This window comes from Sebastes fasciatus, chromosome 9, assembly GCF_043250625.1.
Source record: "Sebastes fasciatus isolate fSebFas1 chromosome 9, fSebFas1.pri, whole genome shotgun sequence".
NCBI classification, from domain to species: domain Eukaryota; kingdom Metazoa; phylum Chordata; class Actinopteri; order Perciformes; family Sebastidae; genus Sebastes; species Sebastes fasciatus.
This window is the reverse complement of record NC_133803.1, coordinates 10,680,102-10,702,405: the sequence shown is the minus strand read 5'-3', so window position 1 is coordinate 10,702,405 and position 22,304 is coordinate 10,680,102. Positions and strand designations below refer to the sequence as shown.

The window sequence follows — 22,304 nt, the reverse complement described above, 5'->3', positions numbered from 1 at the left end:
GGACTATTTCAGTGTGAAAAGACTTAAAAAAAGATGAACAGATTATGGCCGTAGAGTGATATTAAACCAAGAATACATTCAACTTGATTAAAAAAACAAACACATGCCATATCACTGGAAAGCCCAGGATGTCCTCTTTACAAGACACCAGGGGTTGATAGAGTAAGTCAAAAGAGTAAGAGGATATGCATGTGGACAAAATGTCCACTACAGAAGACACATGTCAATGGGATGGGTCTCAGGAGGATATATGTGCATCAGTGGTTATGTATATGATACATACCACAAATTTTTAGCAGCCATAATACCTTGTGTTTGACGTTGCAGTGGCAGCAAACAGTCCACATGTATAGAAGTCAAGGTTACTTTGATGTAGGCAAAATTAAAAATGAAGGAACAGCTCCTCCTCTCATCCCACCCATATATCTGTCATGCTTCACCACCCACCTCCATTCAAGAGTGGGAGCTGGTAAACACAGCCAACAGGATAATAAACAACCGTATTCAAAGGGATGCACTCTCAGAACACTTGAATTATAATTTGCTGAAAGGTTATTTTGGAGTTTTTGCCCAATGATGCCAAAAATATACTGCCTACCCCCGCTTTAACCTAAACCTAACCCTAACCCTAAACCAAGTCCTCAACCTAAAATATAATGATTTACGTTATAGGGACGTGCATTTTGTCCCCATTTGGAGAAGGCGAGTCCCCACAATGTGACTGTGTAAACCGGTTTATGTCCCCACAACATGGGTAATACACAGAGTCTTGTGAATGTCCTTCCAATTCAATTACTGTAATACAGTCACACTTCCAGCTCACATATTAGGTCAAAAACAGGTGTGGATTGGTGATGACGGTGAGACATGACTAGCAGTGGTTTATGGCAGATGCCCCCCTCAAAACAACCATATTCAAAGGGATGCACTTGGGCACTTCACTGGTGCAGATGATGAGGAAGCCATCAAACTCAGTGTCACACAATAAAGGGCCATTACGCAAGAAGTGTCACATAGGAAAAACACAGTATATGGGTGATAGTATATAACTGATTTTTTTAGCAGCACATAATACCTTGTGTTTTACGTTGCAGTGGCAGCAGACAGTCCACATGTATAGAAGTCAAGGCTACTTTGATGTAGGCAAAATTAAAAATGAAGGAACTGCTATCCTCTCATCATAGGACATGCAACACCACCCACCTCCATTCAAGAGTGGGAGCTGGTAAACACAGCCAACAGGATAATAAACAACCATATTCAAAGGGATGCACTTGGGCACTTCACTGGTGCAGATGATGAGGAAAGCCATCAAACTCAGTGTCACACAATAAAGGGCCATTACGCAAGAAGTGTCACATAGGAAAAACACAATATAAGGTGATTTTTAGCAGCCATATATACCTTGTGTTTGACGTTGCAGTGGCAGCAGACAGTCCACATGTATTTGAGGGTCCTCCACAGCAGGATAATGAAGAGACCCCCGAAGAACGTCACCATGGAGGAGGCAAGGAATGCCCACCACATGCGCTGGCCATTGTTGTCGCAGGGCACCTCGGACGAGAACGGGATGACGACGTCTACCATCTTGGAGATTAAGATCGAGGAGTCCGGATTTCTACTGTGACTATTGATGCTGCTTGTCCTCATAGAGCTGTCGCTTCCATGGGGGACGGTGCCACCTGCCTCGGCTAGCATCGAGGAGCCTTGGAGGAGGACAGCCTGCTGTGCCAGCGTCCACAGCCACACTCACCAGCCATATTTGCTTGGGGGGAAAAAAATAAAAAAATTCTTGAGCTGTGTGTCTTCACCCACCACCGATTATTGAGTTCTGTGTGTTGGTTTTTTTTAACAGCCTGTGAATTGTTTGACAGCGTGAGACAGCGCACACGCGAACCGGACAGAAATAGCAGGTCGGTGGCCCTTGGAGAGAGGCATTTAAATCCGCAATAGCGACGAACGAAGCTTTTCAACAGTCTGATGAGGGGGTTTCTGCTGGCTCCATGGCGAAGACTGCGCGTCGTGTGCCGCCCGTCGAGGCGTGCCAATGAATGATGCGTCTGGTTGTGGTGGTGGTGGTGGGAATAAAGACGGTGAGGAAATGTTTGCCTGCGACCTCTCTCTCTTCTAGCCGTCTTCCATTCAAGGGATCCTGTCGATGGGTGAGAAGTCGATCGATCGATTTCACTTTCTTTTACGAGTCAATCGACGCACAGAGAGAAAAGACGCACAGAGAGATGATTTAAGTGTCCAGCTGTCTCCAGACGACACGATGTCGCGGTGCGGTTTCAGTTGTCAGTTCTGCGTAAAAAGCAGCGGAGCTCGGGTGGATGGCACCGTCTCCTTTCAATCCCCCCGCAGCCCTGGCACGGCACGGCACGGAGCAGAGCAGCCAGCTGAGAGAGAGAGAGTGAGGGAGAGAGAGAGGGAGAGAGAGAGAGAGAGAGAGAGAGAATGAGAGAGAGAGCGCCTGTCAGATCCGCTCCAGAGGCGAGAGAGAGAGATTTACAGGTAGGAGGGCGGAGCGGAGCGCTAATAATAATAAAGATGGACAGAGACCGCGACGTTTTGTTCCAAATGCAGAAGACTGGTTTATAGGCTACACGATTGCGCCTTTGCGTCTTTTGATGCGCGCCAGTCGAGTGACGCACGTCGCCAAAAAGAAAACGAGGCGGCTTTTTGAAAAGCAAAGCTACACTGTAAACAATTGCTGTTAATTTACAGCAGGATTTCAACAGTATTAACCTGTTATTGCTAAAAAAAAAAACAGTGCTTTACTGTTAATACAAAAGAAAACCTGTTAAATTACACTCATAGGCTGTTTTTTAACTGAACTATAATGCTGTCTTTAAAAAACAGCACTTTACTGCTGATCAGCTGTCTAAAGTATCATCAGTAACAGTTTCATGCAGTAGTTTTTTAATTCTGGGACCTTATCTGTGAGGCTTGTACATTGTACATGATTGTAAAATCAGTGAATTATCTCTGTTCTTCACTCCCATGTTGTTATGGTTTGCATTCTGTGCTTGTAGCCAGCTAGAGACAGACATTTTGGGAAAAGTGTCAACAAGTCTATTATAGCCTTTTTCCTAACAAGTGCCTTTAATTGTATTTAGTGTGACTATTCTTGTCTGTAACCTGCTAAGTCTATTCATCTAGGCAGAAAATAATGTTTATTCAAATGTATGTAAAAAAAACAACCTAAATAGTGCATTAAAACAAATCAGTAAGCTAATGTAAAAGAAAGGTGAAAAACAGCTATATAATGTATCTTTAAACAGTAAATTAACTGTAAAATACTGTGAAATTATAAAAAAAAACAGTTCAAACTGTATTTTTCATTAACAGTACAAAGCTGTACATTTCAGCGACAGTATAATAATGTTAATTTTACAGTAACATAAAGGCAACCCTGCTGCCAGTTCTTTACTGTTATTTTACTGGGAAATTCTTAACAGTGTATATATATGATCGATCAGTGATCCATTTTAGCTGACTATATAAACATCCCAGTGAAATGATGAGTCCCTATAGGCAGTGGGTATAATAAAAGGAGGTTACTTCTCATTGTCTGCAACACTGTGGGGATGTTTTTGTATACTGACTTTTCATTAAGGATAGTGCTCCCCTCTTTTTCAATTACTGATCCGGTGGCTTCTCATCCATCCATCCATGGGTGGTGATGGGCGTCCCTGTTTTCATTTTGAGAAATGCACTTGATAAACACACACACACACACACGGTGGTGTTTTCATGACTTTTGAGGACATTACATTGACTTACATTAATTTCCTGGACACTCTAACTCTAACTGCTACTTGCCTATAATCCCAGGCCTTACCCTAACCTTAGAGCTGCAGTGGGTAGAAATGAAGCAAATATGATTAAAAAAAAGTTATTTTTATAAAACCTAGTAGTGCATGAGACAGGTAATCTGAAAAAAAATCATGTGTCCTCTGTGTCCTCCGGTGCTCCCAATCAGAGCCGAGCTGGAGCCTTGACGTCTCTGAGCAGCTGTCAATCACTCGCGAATTCCGATCAAACGGTCAAACTACAGTCACCGCTGATCAAATATGAATCAATGTTCTGTTACTGTAATGGGTATTTTTTTCACTTCAAATGTTTTCAGAAACATCTTGTAGTTCTGTTTAGCTGTAAGATGCGAAAGTTTGTGATCCGACAGCCATGTTGAGATCAGTTGAGGAAATACAAAGCACCGCCCACCAGCCGGAGCACAGCCAATAGGAACGCTCTCTCTCTCTGAAATTACCTCTGATTGGCCAAAGTCTCCCGTCACGGGCTTTTTAAAGCCTGAAAACAGCCATGAGGAGGTGCAGAAGTCTAGTTTTCTCTTAGAACACTTGAATTACAATATGCTGAAAGGTTATTATGGAATTTTTGCCCAATGATGCCAAAAATATACTGCCTACCCCCGCTTTAACCTAAACCTAACCGTACCCTAACCCTAAACCAAGTCCTCACCCTAAAATATAATGATTTCTGTTATATGGACGTGCATTTTGTCCCCATTTGAGAAAGGCGAATCCCCACAATGTGACTGTGTAAACCGGTTTATGTCCCCACAACATGGGTAATACACAGAGGGGGGGAGAGGAGGGGTGTTGTGAATGTCCTTCCAATTCAATTACTGTAATACGCTCACACTTCCAGCTCACATATTACATCAAAAACAGGTGTGGATTGGTGATGACGGTAAGGCATGACTAGCAGTGGTTTATGGCGGATGCCCCCTCAAGTAGCCAGCCGGCCGGACCAAAGAGGATATGGAGGGAAACAGCTGGCTCGGGGCCCTGAATAACCACTGACCCCTGAGCTCCAGATCAGGCAGGTGCACACAGCCACCTGTGTCACAAGGCTCCAGACTTCTTGGGTGTGGTTTACAGTAAACCCTCAGTAATCTGACTGAAGTCCTTCTGAATGCTTCCATTAAGTGAAAAGTGTAATTCAAGAGTCTTATCCCAAATATCAGCAAGTATACTTATAAGTTCCCTAATAAATGTCCCATGAAGTGTGGAATTATGACACTTCTCAAGCACAGATCATGGTGTGGTGAAGATATATGATCTGTGATAGTCATTTATTGTCTGGGAGATATTAGTGCTTCTACAGAAATAGCTTTTGTAACAGAATCCTTTAACCAGGGAGGGGGGGCGAGCTGTAAAACACTAAAGACAAGGGAATCAGTAGATTATAGCACTTCAGAGTTATGAATGTCTAAGTATTTTGACTTACAGAATAGAGGCAGCGCATGTCAACACTGCTATCCACCAGAGCTATAGAACAATAATGAACTCGGATGCAACAAGTTGTAAATGTTTTGAAGCTCACTGATGTTTGTTCCCTAATTTCCTCCTGATTCAGAGTGACCCTGCAGCAAAACACCAAGATCAAATCCAGACTAAGGTTTCAACTTGAACATACAACTCTATATACATTGTAAAGCTTGATTTATGACTCGTGGTACCACTGAACAGCATCTGATCAGCAAGCGATGGGCCTCGAAGAGCAGCTCTGAAGTCGTCCTCCTGCTGGAAAAATGGTGAACTGTACCATTTTAAAGGGGTAAACCACCTAAATTAAGAATTCTAATATGTTATTTCCATGGCCTAGGAAAGTTCAATCAATATTTGTGAACATGAGCTACTCTCTCTCAAAGCCAGAAACCAGAGAAGTAAGTCTCAAACTTGTGATGTCATAGGGTTTAAAGTCTGGAGCTGCTCCATAGACAATGAATGGGAGACTGATTTTATGGACCCACAACAATGTTTGTTTTCTTTTTCATACCCAATTGAGCTTTATTATATTGTAGTGTTGACAGAAAATGTTCCCATATACTCAGATCATTCCCCTCGGTGCTCTCAGTGTCATCTAGATAGAACATCGTTAACCATTCATTGTCTATGGAGCAGTTTCTCACTTTATACCCAATGACATCACAAGTTTGAGTTTTAGCACTCTGGTTTTTGTATTTGGGAGAGTTGTTCATGTTTACTAATATTTTTTGGACTGTCTTAGATAATAGGACTAACATGTATGAATTCTGAAAATGGCCGTAGTTCCCCTTTAAATGCAAACAACGCTGCTCTACAGCATCCTCATGAGATGATCCGCCGCCATTTTTATTTTTTCCAAACACTGCATAAAAAATTTAAATTCTTGCCAGAACCAAGGTGATACTAGTCAGGAAATATTAAAGCCGACAGTTCCAAATGCTCTATGATGATGAATGTTTTATTAATGCTCATCTTTATTTAATAAGTGAAGTCATTTTCAGGAAACGAGTGAGGTGTAAATCACAGGTTAACTGAGGACTTCTCTTGAGAGCATTAACTTTTGTGTTCATGTTGATGATTCACACATAAATTACTAATATATCTGCATATAATGTATGCTGCATACTCATTATTCTCTGACAAATGGATAACAAACAGGGAATCTTACTCCATACAGTGTACAAGCCAACTGAGATCCAAATTCCAAAGCAACAATACGCCCCCGCAGAGGTCACAGAAAGTGAGAGCATCAGCAGCACATGCTACATACTTCATGTGTCCTAATAAATCTCGCTGGCATTTATTGCCAGCCGTAGAAGAAGGGACTCGAATGGATTGATCATCCCCCGCCATGAGGGGTCAGCTGTTGGGCGAGTGGTTCCTTGTGGGCCAGCAGAACTTTACCCGGAGGGTCTCAGTGTGCTGACAGACGAGGAGATTAACACGAGAGCAGTCAGGTGGTAATCCCGCAGGACATTTGAAGATGCTGATGAGTCGATGTGCTGAAGAACCAGCAGAAGGACAAACAAGATAATTTCATCCCATCATGCACTCAGATGGGAAAGGCCACGGCTCGCCAGCGTGGACCACAAAGATCCTTCGCTGTCAGACGTGAGACTTCTCAAGTTCGGTTGAGCTGTCAGCAGCTGTCTTGAAACAGACACCTCAGCAGGAGGGCTGGAGACCCTATCATTTCTAAAACAGGCAAGAGGGTACTTGGAGGACATTAAGAATTGGGACACGACATAGCAGTATGTTAGTGTGAAGTAAGGAGTTTTTCACCAATGAACAACTATAAGGTCCGAGTTAGCAGGCAGTTTGAGGCATCGGGAGATGTTTTGAAGACACTGGGCGCTCTCTTGCCCCAATAAACCCCAAGGGCAGCTGGAGGGTAGTCATCCACTGTGACATCATTGGCTAGAGGACTACGTGACCCCGGACGCAGCGCTTGGAGGAAACAACCTCGAGCTAAAGGCACCCAATCAACCAGCAAGATAGCTAAAGGCTGTCCAACTGCATGGAAAACAACTCTCACAGAATGCTGCAGAAATATGAGTTTTTCTTGGAGTGTAGACTGAATACATGTTCCTGAGCCTGGGCACATATTCATCAGACTTCTAAGAATCACACGTAAGAGTGCCAGTAAAAAAAAGTTCTTCGCTGAGTATAAGAAATTCAAACACAAACATTTATTAAGACACTTTCTCCTTCTTACAGCTTAGTAGAACGCTCAAATGATCACGTTTAATTATATGCATATTCTGAGCAGGAATAGCCAATCAGAAACAGTGATTCACCCTAAATCTGCCATATTGTTCATTCTTTTAGGAAAATCCTTATATATGATAGTTTTTTTTGCAAAAATGTATGATTTTAATTTTTGAAAAAGTTCTTTGCATTAGTGTGAACTCTTTGATAATTCCAGCAGGAACAAACATGTGAAATTAGCAGCAATCTAATATTGCATATCAATGCATAAATAGTTATTAAATATTGGGAAATTGGCTGAAATTGAAACAAAAGAAAATTAAACTGGAGCAGTGAAGAAATTCTTCTGCTGGTGGATGACGTACATCAGAAGATGATGATAATTTGAATTAAGAACCACATTGACAAGTGCAGACAATGAAGAATGCATGGACAGTAATTGCAAGTTTTATTGGTGTAGTTTGTAACCCTAATAAAAGGTGAAAAAAAAGACAGAAAAAGTGGTATAACATGCTATCAAATGTTCAAATCAAATAAGGCTAAAATTACACATATTGTATATTATTCATCGCCAATAATATTTCATAGCATCACTCCAGAGCATGTCTCAGAAGATGGGTGCTCACAAGTCTCTACTGCCGACATCTAGGCTCTACTGTTAAGCAGGTTAAAGGGGACATTTCATGCTCATTTTCAGGTTCATTCTTGCATTATAGGTTTCTACTAGAACATGTTTACATGCTTTAATGTTAAAAAAACCCATTATTTTTCTCATTCTGTCCGTCTAAATATACCTGTATTCACCCTCTGTCTGAAACGCTCCGTTTTAGCGCCTGTCTCTTTAAGCCCCCCTCCTGAAAAAGCCCAGTCTGCTCTGATTGGCTTGCAAGAAAAATATGGTGCACCTTTGCAACGGTAGTTCTCAAGCTGTGGGTGATATATTCTAATGAGCATGCCTGTGACATAGGAAGGGGAACCAAATCTGAACGGCTCGTTGGATCACATTGTTTTCTGATCTAGACAGCCCACAAAAAACTGACTGGGTTGTTTTATTTCACAGTTTGTGGGTTGGTAGACACTCCAGATACCCAAATGTGTGTGCAAAAGCACTGAAATACTGAGTTTTTAATATGTCCCCTTTTGATTTAAATATGACTAACTGATTAAATAAAGTCACTTAAGTACCATACAGTATGCCTGCACTAAATCCTTTTTGGGCATGTTGAACTCAATGTTCTGGTGTGAAGACAGCCCACATTGACTTGTCACCATCAAACAGCAAAACATGATGTATGATCATAGTGCTGCTGAAGAACAAATAAAGCCACAGTGGCTTTTAAAAGTGTATATAAACCCAAGAGTGCAGCCGCTTCTTTAATGCTGAGGCAAGGCCACATCTTTATCGCTCTTGTTCTCTGAGATCCTGGCAGATATTGTCCCACTACTTTATCTCAACTCAGAAATTGACAGCTATTCCATCTGCCACATATTTCATTTGTTGCTGCTTTCAACGAAATGGATTCGCTTTCATCCTCATAAGTTCCATCTCTGAAGGACACTGTCCCATTTCAGCGAGACATTTACAGAAAATATTTGGTAGATGTTGGAAAAATACACCATCGCGGGCTGTATTATAAAGTGTTACCAAACAGGGTGTGGGAGGAGAAAAATATGAATTCAATAGGGTCAATCGATCTAAATATTTAATCAGGATTAATCGCATGATTGTCCATAGTTTATCGCAAATGTATCTGTTCAAAATGTTCAAGAATTGTCAAGTATTTAATACTCTTATCAACATGGGAGTGGGAAAATATGCTGCTTTATACAAATGTTTGTATAGATTTATTATTGGAAATCAATTAACAACACTGTACAATGACAAATATTATCCATATACCCTCACAGGTACTGCATTTAGCATAAAAAATATGCTCAAATCATAACATGTCAAACTCAAGCCTTACAGGCAACAACAGCTGTCAGTGTGTTCCTCACCAAAATTTCACATTAAGTTTGGGGCTATATTTAGCTAGCTTTAAAACGGAGCCTGCCACAACCTAAAAATCGCAACTTGCGTTAAAGAAATTAGTGACGTTAAAATAAATTTGCGTTAACGCTTTAACTTTGACAGCCCTAAAATGCAATCATTCCACTTTTTCAGTGTCAGACTAAAAAAAACTCAGCCTGAGTCCATATTGTGATACAGAAAATGAGTTTTATTCTCATGTTAATGTCTCAACATACAAATCACATTCTTTTTAATAAAAGAAAAGTTCAATCAGTACCTGGCATCTACACTCTTTTCTAAAGATACAACCATTTCACGCTGTATCCCGCTCTCGCTCTCTCTCTCGCTTTAACATTTGCTATCTACTCAGAAAAATAGTAACATTACAGTTTGCTTCTGCTTACTCTTTTAGCCCAATAGTCAAACTCGTGGACCAATTTTCCTTTGAAAAACTGTGCAAGAATAGATCCCTTTTTAATAATTCAAATAAGAGGTGATCCTTTTTGTTCTAATTAAGAATAAAAAAGGCCATCAATGAAATGTAAGGAACTGATGCGAGAGATAAAAAGGTGAATTAGTTACAGTAGAAATTATAGTACCTAGTCGTAGTCTACTGGAAACCTAGGAACAGTTACATGTTTAAGGTTAACAGGTAAACAAGTGCAAAACAGAAGTAAAAAGGATAAAGTTGCCTTAGTGGATTTTGGCACAATAAGATACAGGATGTGGTTTCGAGGAAGGGCAGAATATTTTTTTTTTTCAATATTTTTTGCCTCCGGAATAAAAAATACAATTAAATAACAATGAAAAGTCACTAACATTTAAACAGATCAGAGAAAAATCCTTTAAGATAATACCCTGCAAATTTTGCTTCATAGTGTCTCTTTTAATGAGTACATCGATAAGTGACTGACAACCAACCACAAAAAAATAAATTCTTTAAAAAAAAAACATGCTAATACCTGCTAAGACATGACTTGACCGCCAGACATTCCTAGGCGTATGACCTAGTAAAAATACATGTAATATATATTTATATATATGTGTTTCTTTTCTGTTTTCAGATGTATCTGCATATTGTATATGTTATACTCTATATTGTTGTTAAATATATGTTAAGGAGATAGAATGATAGTTACACAGTGGTCTGTCTAGCCCTGGAGTGCATTCTGAGGAGTTAACCCGTTGGCCGCCGCTTCGGCCTACCCTCAAAACCTCACCATTGTCATGCGCTCTACACTGTACTGGTCTCAAATCAGCCCCAAAATCATCTAGTCCATGATGATGGGCAAGACGATGCTTTGGATCTTGGAGAGAAATCCTCTTAAAGGTCTTATTGATAACATTTTTACGTCATGGAATATTTAAAAAATAATAATAATAACATCCACAGAACTTTTAGAAAGGTGCCAAATAAAAAAAATTATTATGATTGTGAATTAATCATTTAAAAAATGTTGGCGGGTCCAAAATCCATGTTTTGTTTATCTCTGTGGAAAATATCTGAAGTTTGGTTGTCAGGCCATTAAATATGTGTTATCAGTTGCTATAAGCCCCATAGATGTGGGTCAATACGGGCCTACTACGCCTACTAGTAGGTTTTATCATCTATTCACATGGTAGATCGCCGAAAGAAGGTATAAAAGAACACAACAGCGTGTTTTTCCCTAAATGTGACTTTTTTTTGCCTAAACCTAAAGACGTTGTAGTTTTATTGCCTAAACCTAAAGACGTTGTCATTTTTTTGCCTAAACCTAAAGACGTTGTAGTTTTATTGCCTAAACCTAAGAAATTTTAGTTTTTTTGCCTAAACCTAAAGACCTTGTAGTTTTATTGCCTAAACCCAAAGAAGCCTTTTTGTTTGTGTTCAGTAGTCGTAGTAGGCCCCAAATGACCCACATCTATGGTGCTTATAGTGACTGATAATGCCTACTTAATGATCAGTCAAATCGGGTGCCTAACAAGGCTTGTGAGTCAATACTAATCCAATGTTGGTATCACGTGGTATCTCTGTGTCATCAGTTAGTGTGGAAAAAATGGATAAATGGCTGAGATTGACTTAAGTGCCTGGCAACGACTTGTTGTGAAGTGAATGCAACGGAGCGGGGGAGGGAGAATGTGACATCTAGTAGCTGATTATATATATATATCGATGTTATCAATAGTACCTTTAAAACGTCCTGGCTACGTGACCAGGGGCTGGTTTCAGATCAGGGTTCTTCTCCGAAGGCACTTCCGAAAGGCCCATAAACTGTCCACACACCCAGCTACTATAGAAACACAATGCATAGAGCGAACATTGATGTGTTTTTGAGTTTTCATGGCCGTCACTGCTGGCAGTCAGGGTTCAGTAAGCTACATACTTCAAGAGGTTTTGATGCTTTTGCACATTTGTGATGAAACACCACGAGGAATGTGATTTCCAATCCTGGCATTCCATTTCTATAGCGTCGTATTCATGCTAACAAACAGCCACAATTCAGCTGAAACTGTCGTTACAATTGTGAGCGAAATTCTAATTTTCTCTCTCTCTCTCTCTTGCACACTCACACACAAACACTCAATTAGTTGTCAGTCGTCGTCATCAAACGGGTGCATAATTGTAGGGGAAACCACAAATGTCGTTTGGTACACGGGAGGGTGAGCGGGTGGCTGAACTTCATTAGTGTTGAGGTTTGTGTACACATGGGGGGGGGCGGGGGGGGGGAGACACGCATTCAAGCAAATATCGAACACCAATAGTCAGACTCGTCTTTTTGACTGTAAACGGACGCTTATAATGCAGCATTACAAATACACCACCAGAAACCCTTAGAGACTGAACTTTTAACGTGGAGATCCAGTGCTACTAACCTGCTCCGGAGCACATCAGACATAATGGAGGCTCTGATTATAAAATCAAGACAAAAGACAAAATTAAAAAATATCAATAATTTACAAAGCTAGCTCACTGTAGTGTACCTATTGGTGTAGTGTGAAGGGGTTAATTAGTGTCTGGGGAATGGAGATGAGAGCCGCGGCTCGCTGTAGTGGCAGCCGGTCTTCCTCTAGGGGCAGCCGAGGGGAGTCCACAGGACTTTACTTTGTTCTTGATCAACTATAGTCATGATCTGAGTGCAAATGTAGGGGAGGGCGCCGCCTTGGACGATACCTGAAAACACAGAGGGGAATGTTTATCACAGTGTAAAGAAAAGTACTGACTGACACATAATGGGCATATTGCCTGTGGTCCATGCTGTTTCGATGGCATACAAACCTGTGAAGAACTTGCTGTACTCTTGCTCTATCTTCTGCGCACTTTCAAATTGCTCCTTGGAATGTTTTTGAGATACTTTGTCCCGCAGATAAACTGGATCTTTCTGCTCCCTGTGAAAAAAGAAAAAAAAAGAAAAAGAGAATAGTCATTCAGATCAGAGCATTTGAGGTATGAATCCAACACCAGGGAACACTCATCTTCCTTATATTCCAATATTATCAATCTGCGGCCTGCAAGACCCACTTCAAGTTACACGCCCTGTTACAAGTTACGTCCCGTTCTTTCTTTAAGCCATCTGAGGGCATTCTGGCTTTCATCAAAATATTTTTTGCAAATGATAGTTTATCACAACTTTAACTTTATACATTTTATAATATTTCTTTACTCTATGTGCAGTGGTTATAATTTTTATTCAGATCATTATTTTTTTATAAAAACAAATTTACTCTATGTGCAGCGATGGTAATTGCTCATCAAATCATTATTATTATAATAATATTTTACTCTATTTATGTGCAACAGGCAAGCACCCTACTGGACTATGCACACACTGTAATGAACTGGAATCTGTCAAACATGTACTGATAGATTGCAACAGGTATGATGATGAATGAAAATTCAAGGTATGATGATGAATTAATATGAGGACTAATTGATGGAAAACACAATATTACATTGGGGAATCTGCCCGGAAAGACATCATGAAAAGCATGCAATCTTCTAATTAATTACTTGAGTAACAGGAATAATATAGAGAATTTAGTTTGGGGTTTTTTCCCGCCAATGTACTGCTCCACACTCCAGTGCAGTAGGTGGCGGTAAGACCGTAAGATGATTTGCCAACCGCCATTAAAGCTCAAAAGGAGAGGCATGGTGGAAGTAGAGTGCTTGCTAACTAACTAGCCAGCCGCTAAATGAGTAGAAATATAACAACTTAATGCTTCATCCTCACACTCTTATCACAGCATAGGAAAGCACATTTCGCCAGATGAGTGACAACTTTGTCCGGCTCATTTTCTGGAACCAGTGTAGCATGAAAGCATGGTGGAATAAGCTAGCCGCAGCTGCAACTTCAAGTTATGCCCCCTTCACGTTAATATGCTCCTCTCTTGCAGTCCGCAGACAGACCCCACTCCAATATTTTGATTGTGTCTAACTAAGCTTATAATCAATCAGATACTTAACTATAAAAGTACATGCTCAATTTAGAATTCACCTGTTACTTATTTCGGCAGTGAGGGTCTTGGGAGAGAAATCTTTTCTGAAAATCAGTCACAAATTAGGCAAACTATGTCTATTTATTTATCAGGTGTTGAAGTACTTATTTTAAATATGTGACAACAATGTCTGATGAATCCTGGCAAAACATTTTATAACAATTAACAAATAGGAAGTGAAGAAGGGAGAGAGCACTTGCACTGAGAGACTTGATTTTGAAAAGAAAGAACAGCTGTTCGGGATTAGGCAAGAGTTTGTGATTGGGATGGAGCGCTTTGACAGATGCGCCAAAGCGCTCCATGGTGGGATGGAGCGTGTGAAGGCTTATCCTGCTCCATCCATCCGTCCATCATCCGCACACACGCACGCACACACACGCACGCACGCACACACACACACACACACACACACAGGGCGGGGATGCCACCGTACCAGGACAGCGTATGTGGTTCAAAGAAATGCTACTTACTTGATCTGCTTTGCGTTTTTGTAGCGGACGAAGACGACAATTGGATAAATGTGAACGCTGTGGAGCCTTTCGATGGCGTGCGGGGCAATGTCGAGCAAACAGTGACAGCCCTGTTTCCAAAAAAAAGGAAGAAGAAATAACTACTTCAACACACAGTTTCAAAAGGCTTGACATCAACTGACACGTTCTATTTATAGCAGGAATCTTGCTTTTCGTTCGTCGCCATCTGAGAATAAAGCGCTGCGATAGCGATAGCTGATCTTGAGCAGAGATTAAAAAGACAAATTGGAGCCACTTTATCTTTCCTGATAAAATCTGATTAGAAAAGAAAAGCGCTGGCTAAAATACCTTATCTGTTATTTCCTTTATAGAAGCAACAGTGGTCACGTCAAAATGGCCACTCCTGCGCTTGTAGTCGATGAAGAGGCAGTCTTTGACGCCCCGCTCAATGGCTTGCTGGGATGCCTTCATCACCTCTGCAGACGTGACAGAAAGAGAGTGAAAGAGTAAAGAAAACTGCCGGTATGTCAAAGCAAGGATATTCCTCAAAGTTTTGGTTTAAACAAATCATATAATGCAAATTACATTTCTCCTAACTACTGTACAAACCAACCGTCCCATTTCTTCAACCCGAAAGTCTGACTTAAGGGGATAGTTTTAGGTGTTTTGGAGTGGGGTTGTATGAGGTACTTATCTCTAGTCATTGTATTACCTACAGTAGATGACGGTCGGCACGCCCCCAGTTTGGAGAAGCAGACAGGAGTTACCGCACGGAATCATTACATTGCTTTGCTCCTCTGCGGTACCACCTGTCTGCTTCTCCATGCTGGAGGCGTGCCGACCGTCATCTACTGTAGGTAATACACTGACTATGGATAAGTACCTCATACAACCCCACTTCAAAATATCCCTTTAAAATGCAGAAATATCCAACAGATATTAAGAATGTAGATGCACTATTTATTCCCAACAAACATCTGGATCAGGTGAACTCACCCAGTACACATCTGCAGAACTTCCCGGGAGACTCTTTGACCAGCATCTCCTTGACGGCGTCGGTGAGCGGCCCAAGGATGAGTACCGGTCGGGGAGAGGAGCACTCCACCTTCTGGACCCGCTGGTATGCCAGGCTCACACAGTCTGACACAAGGAACGCGCAGATCATTAAAATATCCTTTTTCTGCAAGGATTTACACGGTGCCATTTTGATGCTTCCTGCTATTTTTATTCAAAATCATCTAAAAGTTTCTTCTCACCGTCGAGGAAGGGGATGGAGTCGGTGCTGATGGCGTCCAGAGCCACCATCTCTTTGCTGTCTTTGGAGCTGCTGCGTTTGTGTTTCTGTTTCCTCCTGAAGAACGATCTGCGGGCGGCTGCGGAGAGAGTCTTACTGGAGTCTTCCTTCATTTCGGTCACGCTGTGTCTGCGGTAAAACTCTTGGTCCATCCTACACCACAAACACACACACACACACATAAACACAGATTTATTTGAGGAGGATCCACACATAAAAAGGCTGTGTGTGCAAAGAAGGGCTCGTGTTTTCTGTTTTAGGGACATTTAAGCCCGAGAAGATTTCTAAAAACATAACATTTTCACTTGTGAGGATTGTTTTAAAGATATCAAGAGACAATTTGTAGCACTAAGGTTAGAGCACAGGTTTAGGTTAGGCATGTAGTTCTGAGAGTCATGGTTGGTTGGATAAAATAATTGGAGCTGCCAATATTTAATCACAAATCAATCACACATTTTTTATGTGTTCAAAATGTACCTTAAAGGGAGATTTTTCAAGTATTTAATACTCTAACCAACATGAGAGTGAGCAAATTTGCTTGCTTTATGAAAATGTATGTATATATTTATTATTGGAAATCAGTTAACAACACAAAACAATGACAGATATTGCCCAGAAACCCTCACAGGTACTGCATTTAGCATAGAAAATATGCTCAAATCATAACATGGCAAACTGCAGCCCAACAGACAACAACAGCTGTCAGTGTGTCAGTGTGCTGACTTGACTATGACTTGCCCCAAACTGCATGTGATTATCCTAAAGTGGACATGTCTGTAAAGGGGAGACTCGTGGGTACCCATAGAACTCATTTACATTCACATATCTGGAGGTCAGAGGTCAAGGGACCCCTTTGAAAATGGCCAAGCCATTTCTTGCTCGCCAAAATGTATGACATGGTTGGTACCAATGGATTCATTAGGTTTTTCTAGTTTCACATGATACCAGTATCTTCACTCTAGCTTTAAAACTGAGTCCACTACAACCTAAAAATCGCAAGTTGCGTTAATGCATTAAAGAAATTAGTGGCGTTAAAACGAATTTGCGTTATTATCGCGTTAACTTTGACAGCCCTAAAAATAATACATATTTATTGATTATAGCATTTGTTTAGAATGTATTGTTACTGGCCCTTTATGTTTTACTATAAGTACAAAAACATCAAAGAAATTAACATCATAACATAACATAACATAAGTAACATCAATGTATGTCTGCAGAGATGCACGATAAGAGGACACGACCTTGCCGTGAGTGCAAAAGGACAGTTCGAAACATATGGAAGAGAAGTGACATTACATATGATTCCTACATTGCAGCAGTATGGCACAGCTTGTTGTCACAGCTGTTACAAACTCTCCTCTGGCTCAAAAATGTATGTGTGCGTGCGTGTGCGTGTGCGTGTGTGTGTGTGTGTGTGTGTGTGTGTGTGTGTGTGTGTGTGTGTGTGTGTGTGTGTGTGTGTGTGTGTGTGTTTGTGTGTGCGTGTGTGCGTGCGTGCGTGTGTGTGTTAAGCGTGCATTGAGTTCTCCACCCACATGTACTTGCTGGGGATCTGCCCCCTCTGGATCTGCTGTGCGTTCTCATCTAGCTGCCAGGCCATCCATGTCCCGAAGCTGCCCTTTGGTAAAGACTCATCCACGTACAGGATGTCGTCCTTCTTGAAGCTGAGGTCCCCCTCGGCCTCCCCCGCCCGGTCGTAAAGTGCTCTGGTGAGAGGGAGAGACGAAGACGGATGGGGGGGTGTTATGGAGTGCAGGGCAGAGCGAGGGAGCGGAGGAGCATTAAGTTGATGAAGTGAGAGAGCAGGTGAGGTATCAGACAACAGAGGTGTGAAGAGAACAAGATCAAGAAGGAGGGTGAGAAAAGAAGTGTAGAGAAAGTGTATCTATAGTATAGGTTTGCTTGCCTCTTGTTGGGAGCCTTGTAAGTCATCCCCAGGCAGCCTATCAGCGACAGCCAGGCGGGCTGTAGTGTATTTAATGCGGATGACATCACAAGCCCACTTGCCTATATGACAAGTGACTGCGGCAGCTGAGGCGACGGACTCCCAACAATAAAAACGTGACTATTACAGAGCTTCATTTTCCACTCATGTACAGTGCGTTTTCTAATGGCCTGGAAAACACTGAGCAACTAAAACGGATGAAGTGTTGGGTCTGGTGCGCAGCGAGTAGATAGATTTAGATAACCTAAATTTGTGGTGTGATTAGCAGCACTGCAGTCACACGGTGGATCTGGGACATAATTGGTTTAGATGAGAAAGATTCCAGCTTTGTCCGAGGGGCGCTCCAGTGGTGGTTCTATATATAGCGGCATGGATAGAGATGAGGCTGCTTGAGGGAAATAAGTGTGGTCCTTATACAGGGTGGTTATGCATAAACGCACGACAATGATTTGTGTGCATGCGTATATATGCACGTACCTAATATAAAAGCCATCTCCTGGAACATCTTTGAGCGTGCTGAAGTCATCTGGCCGATGCTGCACCTTGAACGTGACCGTCTCTGCGGGCTTCAGCATCTCCACGTACACCTCTTCTGCCGTCTTATTCTTCATATTCACCGAGTTGTACTGAAAGACAAGAGGTGATGAGTGGTAAAAAGGGAAACTTCACAATGACAAATAAGACAAACTCGGGTTGAAGAGCAGAGTGTTTACACTCATCTGTTTATTCATTTGCCGCGCCTGTGACAGGTCCACTAGTAAACAGCTACATGCCCCTCCAAGCTTTCAGCTGTATTAAAGTGTCGCAGTATTGATTCGTGCCACGTATGGGGGGAAGAAAACAAACAAGATGGGAGATTGAAGGACGGACTGAAAGCTGTGCGGCCCTGATGATAGAGCTGCATGGCAATTCAGATAGCAGGCCCTTTGTGGCAGAGAGCTAAGTGGGAGCATGCCACAAATTATCTGTTATGAGTTTGCGGCGCTCTGGATGGATCGCCGGCGTCGAGCAAGGAGAAGATCAATGAGGAACAATGACGGGCGGGGGAAAAAAAGAAATGCCAGCGCCTTCTGGCAGTGCTCGATTCTAAAGTAACGAAAGCACACAAAGCTCTGCAACGTCTTATTATAAGAGTTTAGCTTTGAGATCACTTCAAATTACTGATATTACACCTACAACTCTTTGCTGAAAATCCACAGCAATTTTGTGAAATTGAATAAAACTCCCACTTAAAAAAGATCTGTCTCTCCAGTTACACATCTGACTGAATAAAAATACTTCATGTACTCAAGTTATTGTAAATATGACGAACAAAAAATACACGAAACATCATGTTTTGCACAGTACTGTATATTGGTAAGTTGCTGAGGTGCCACGTTTTCTCTACTGGAAGGGCACCCTAGAGGGCACTTCATCATGTTTTCTCTACTGGAAGGGCACCCTAGAGGGCATTTCATCATGTTTTCTCTACTGGAAGGGCACCCTAGAGGGCATTTCATCATGCTTTCTCTACTGGAAGGGCACCCTAGGGAGCACGTTATCATGTTTTCTCTACTGGAAGGGCACCCTAGGGAGCACTTTATCATGCTTTCTCCACTGGAAGGGCACCCTAGGGAGCACGTTATCATGTTTTCTCTACTGGAAGGGCACCCTAGAGTGCATTTCATCACGTTTTCTCTACTGGAAGGGCACCCTAGGGAGCACTTTATCATGCTTTCTCCATTGGAAGGGCACCCTAGGGGGCACTTTGTCATGTTTTATCTACCATAGGGGCATCCAAGAGGGCACTCTTGCTGTGATTTATTCGAACATGGGGACACAAATTGAGTCCACCAGTGTTACTTGCATTATGAAATTCCTGGGCAACAGGTTGTGTGTCTATGCATGTGTGTTTTAAAGTGAAAGCAGAGGTGCACGGGTCCACACCTCCTGAATGAGGTCCCCAGGAAGCAGTCCATCAGGGCCTCTGGCAGGACTGTCCTCATCCAGGCTCTCTATGTAGACGCCCCGTAGGTTGCCTCCGCAGAGAGTGACTCCCACCTCCACCCCAGGCCTGCGCACCGTCACAAACCGCGGCTCGCCCGCCTTCCTGCTGCCCTCAGATGGCATTCTAGAGGACAACAAGTGGTCAGTTAGAGAGTTATGGAAGTGTGAGGATGTAACATGGAGCAAGTATTTCTCTCACGCCCAACATATTATTATTATGGTGGGGTTGTTTTGTCCTTTTATTAATGTTTGTGTAGCGGTTTACCTGATGAAATTGTGGGGACTGGTAGTGGGTGTGGTCTGCTTGGAGGAAGGAGTGAGCGTGCCCTCGTCCTGTTCGCTGAGTGTGTCGATGGTGGAGTGATTGTCGGGGGTGGCGGCTCCGCTCCCCTGGGGAGTCAACTGAGTGCTGACTGGCTCCAGACGGGAGCTGCAACGATAGAAAAAGGTCAAAAATAGGAACGTTTTGTAAAGTAGAAGTCAAACAAAAACCATGTGGCCATTACATGCTTTGTCCACCAGAGAGCACTGACAGATTTATTTATTTTATACTGTAAAACGTCTATGTACATACTGTATGTTGGTCACAATAACCAAATAACAAAAAAAATCTTTAAAAATTCTTAGCTTCTCAGTTCTCATATTATGTGTTTGAATATAAAGAAGAATATCAGCCAATAGAAACTGACATTTTTTTAATTCTCAAATATTAATATCTGACTCCGAATTCTAGTATTGGTTGGACTCCATTGTGTATATTGTGAATATTTAAAGATGAACAACTTCATAGTTAATTACATCTTTGTACTTGGCACCTGGGCGAACAACTGCTGTCTCAGAGAATCCTTTATGTTCATTCAGCTAAAAAAAAAGAAGTGTGAATGCAATGAAAATGTATCCTATGGCCTCACTGCAAAAAAACAAACAAACTACAAATGCATTTAGAGAACACCTGGCCGCATAAAAACAATATAAATATCCTTGTCATTCTTAAACTGAAACACTTACTGGAACTGATTCAAGAATCGGCCGAGCAGCACACCTGGGGCTAACCCCGCACTGAACACCTACACACAACTCTACAAGAAACATCTTGTTACCTGGAGCGAGAGTGGTTGCCCAGCTGGTACATGTGTGGGTTGTACTGGGCCATAATGGTGATGGTGTCACACTGCTGGCCGATGATGAGGCGAGCTTGCTGCTCCGTGGCGTTCCGCAAGTTGATGCCATTATACTAATGGAGAAAGAACAGTGTGATTAGTGAGGGTTTTAGGAGAGACGGGAGTTAGTAAAAGAACAGAGATATATGAACACAGCATGTGCTCAGTCTATTAAGGGTTTTAAGTCATTAGTAGGACTTGGTGGAGAAGATACCCATGAGAACACCCATTTATAAAACCTTAAAAAGAGTACATACTCAATGTTCTGTAAAAAGGCCAGGTAGCCATTATTTGCTTTGTAACATCTGTAGTCCTACTTGCAATTCAGATGCAATCTTGCTTAGTTGTGGTTATTTATGATTTATTTTTTTTATCTACATGATGCACCTCAGTCATTCACAACACATCATGATTATATTGAACAGAGTTACAGATCAAGAGGATGTCATCTTGCCACCACTGAGGTGAACATCTGTCTTCATTTAATCTCTTTGACTTTTAATTATTAATAAGGGGAAAAATAATCAAGAGTCTTAATTTCTATTAATGCCTTACTTAAAGGTGCAGTGTGGCAATCTGGCAACATCTAGCGGTGAGGTTGCAGATTGCAACCAACTTAAACTTCTCCCGTGTGCCAAGCGTGAAAGAGAACTATGAGAACCATCTAGAGCCAGTGTTTTGTTTGTCCGTTCTGGGCTACTGTAGAAACATGGTGGCCGGCTCTGTGAAGAGGACCCGCTCTCTATGTAGATACGGTATAAGCGGCTCATTCTGAGGTACCAAAAACACAACTATTCTAGATTTTCATGTGATTATACACTAAAGAAAACATACTTATTAATATTATATTCCATTTCTGCCAATACATCCCCCCCTAAATGTTAAACAAATATGTTTAAAAAAATGATATGTAATGAATTTACACTCTTTCATGTTCTTGGATCGTTGTAAAAATGTGAAAAGTGCACATACTGTAGTTTCTGGACTTGGCCACTTAGATCATGGCTAGCTTACTTAAGTGGCAGTGACGGGCATTAGCGCTGCCAGAGGGTCCACTACCTCATGTGATAGTGAACCACATCAAAACTAGATAACCAGCAACTACTGTAAGCCTCAGCAAAGTTTTGGTAGGATAAATTCACTTACTTCAAAAACATTCCTACTCGTTTTTCTTTTAACTACTCAAACAGTGTAGCATCCACAAGAGCGGTACAGTATTATGTCCTGTTGATGTGACACTGCAGTTGAATTTCAGCTTGCGCATCCATTTTATATGAAGTGAAAACACCTTCGGCAAATGCATTTCAGCAAGTATTAAAATACTGGGAACTGTGACAACGCTAATGAATACAGTCTTCCAGGAAGTGAAGCCATACGGAAGAAATGTGTGGAAGGCAGCAAAATGACTGAGCCATTGAAGCAAACACACATTAGTAGTATCAGTATTAGACTGCTCGTGT

The 22,304-nt window shown here is 41.6% G+C and overlaps 2 protein-coding genes and 1 long non-coding RNA gene across 20 annotated transcripts in view; 1 reads left to right on the top strand and 2 right to left on the bottom strand.

The window, feature by feature from the left end:
* The window catches only part of kcnma1a (potassium large conductance calcium-activated channel, subfamily M, alpha member 1a), a 182,607-nt gene extending 179,975 nt beyond the window's left edge, over window positions 1–2,632 (bottom strand). For 5 of the 13 annotated variants that reach the window (XM_074645992.1, XM_074645979.1, XM_074645982.1 and 2 more), the window contains exon 1: window positions 1,405–2,629. In XM_074645992.1, the coding sequence (XP_074502093.1) occupies window positions 1,405–1,698 (294 nt within the window). In that variant the 5' untranslated portion in view covers window positions 1,699–2,629. Of the gene's footprint in view, window positions 1–308; window positions 330–1,404 lie in introns of those variants that run through there. The other 8 variants (XM_074645991.1, XM_074645980.1, XM_074645981.1 and 5 more) reach the window with 5 other exon arrangements.
* A 7,068-nt stretch (window positions 2,633–9,700) lies between these two features.
* Window positions 9,701–22,304, bottom strand: part of dlg5a (discs, large homolog 5a (Drosophila)) — a 59,985-nt gene continuing 47,381 nt past the window's right edge. For 4 of the 6 annotated variants that reach the window (XM_074645973.1, XM_074645976.1, XM_074645974.1 and 1 more), the window contains 12 exons: window positions 20,785–20,918; window positions 19,950–20,114; window positions 19,625–19,808; window positions 18,176–18,324; window positions 17,289–17,459; window positions 15,713–15,903; window positions 15,453–15,596; window positions 14,805–14,932; window positions 14,457–14,566; window positions 13,986–14,030; window positions 12,770–12,879; window positions 9,701–12,664 (listed from right to left, as the gene is read on the bottom strand). In XM_074645973.1, the coding sequence (XP_074502074.1) occupies window positions 12,561–12,664; window positions 12,770–12,879; window positions 13,986–14,030; window positions 14,457–14,566; window positions 14,805–14,932; window positions 15,453–15,596; window positions 15,713–15,903; window positions 17,289–17,459; window positions 18,176–18,324; window positions 19,625–19,808; window positions 19,950–20,114; window positions 20,785–20,918 (1,635 nt within the window). In that variant the 3' untranslated portion in view covers window positions 9,701–12,560. The remainder of the gene's footprint in view (window positions 12,665–12,769; window positions 12,880–13,985; window positions 14,031–14,456; window positions 14,567–14,804; window positions 14,933–15,452; window positions 15,597–15,712; window positions 15,904–17,288; window positions 17,460–18,175; window positions 18,325–19,624; window positions 19,809–19,949; window positions 20,115–20,784; window positions 20,919–22,304) is intronic. The other 2 variants (XM_074645975.1, XM_074645978.1) reach the window with 1 other exon arrangement.
* The window catches only part of LOC141773870 (uncharacterized), a 143,462-nt gene continuing 132,092 nt past the window's right edge, over window positions 10,935–22,304 (top strand). Inside the window, exon 1 of the long non-coding RNA XR_012595196.1 lies at window positions 10,935–11,055. This is a non-coding gene — a long non-coding RNA (uncharacterized LOC141773870). The remainder of the gene's footprint in view (window positions 11,056–22,304) is intronic.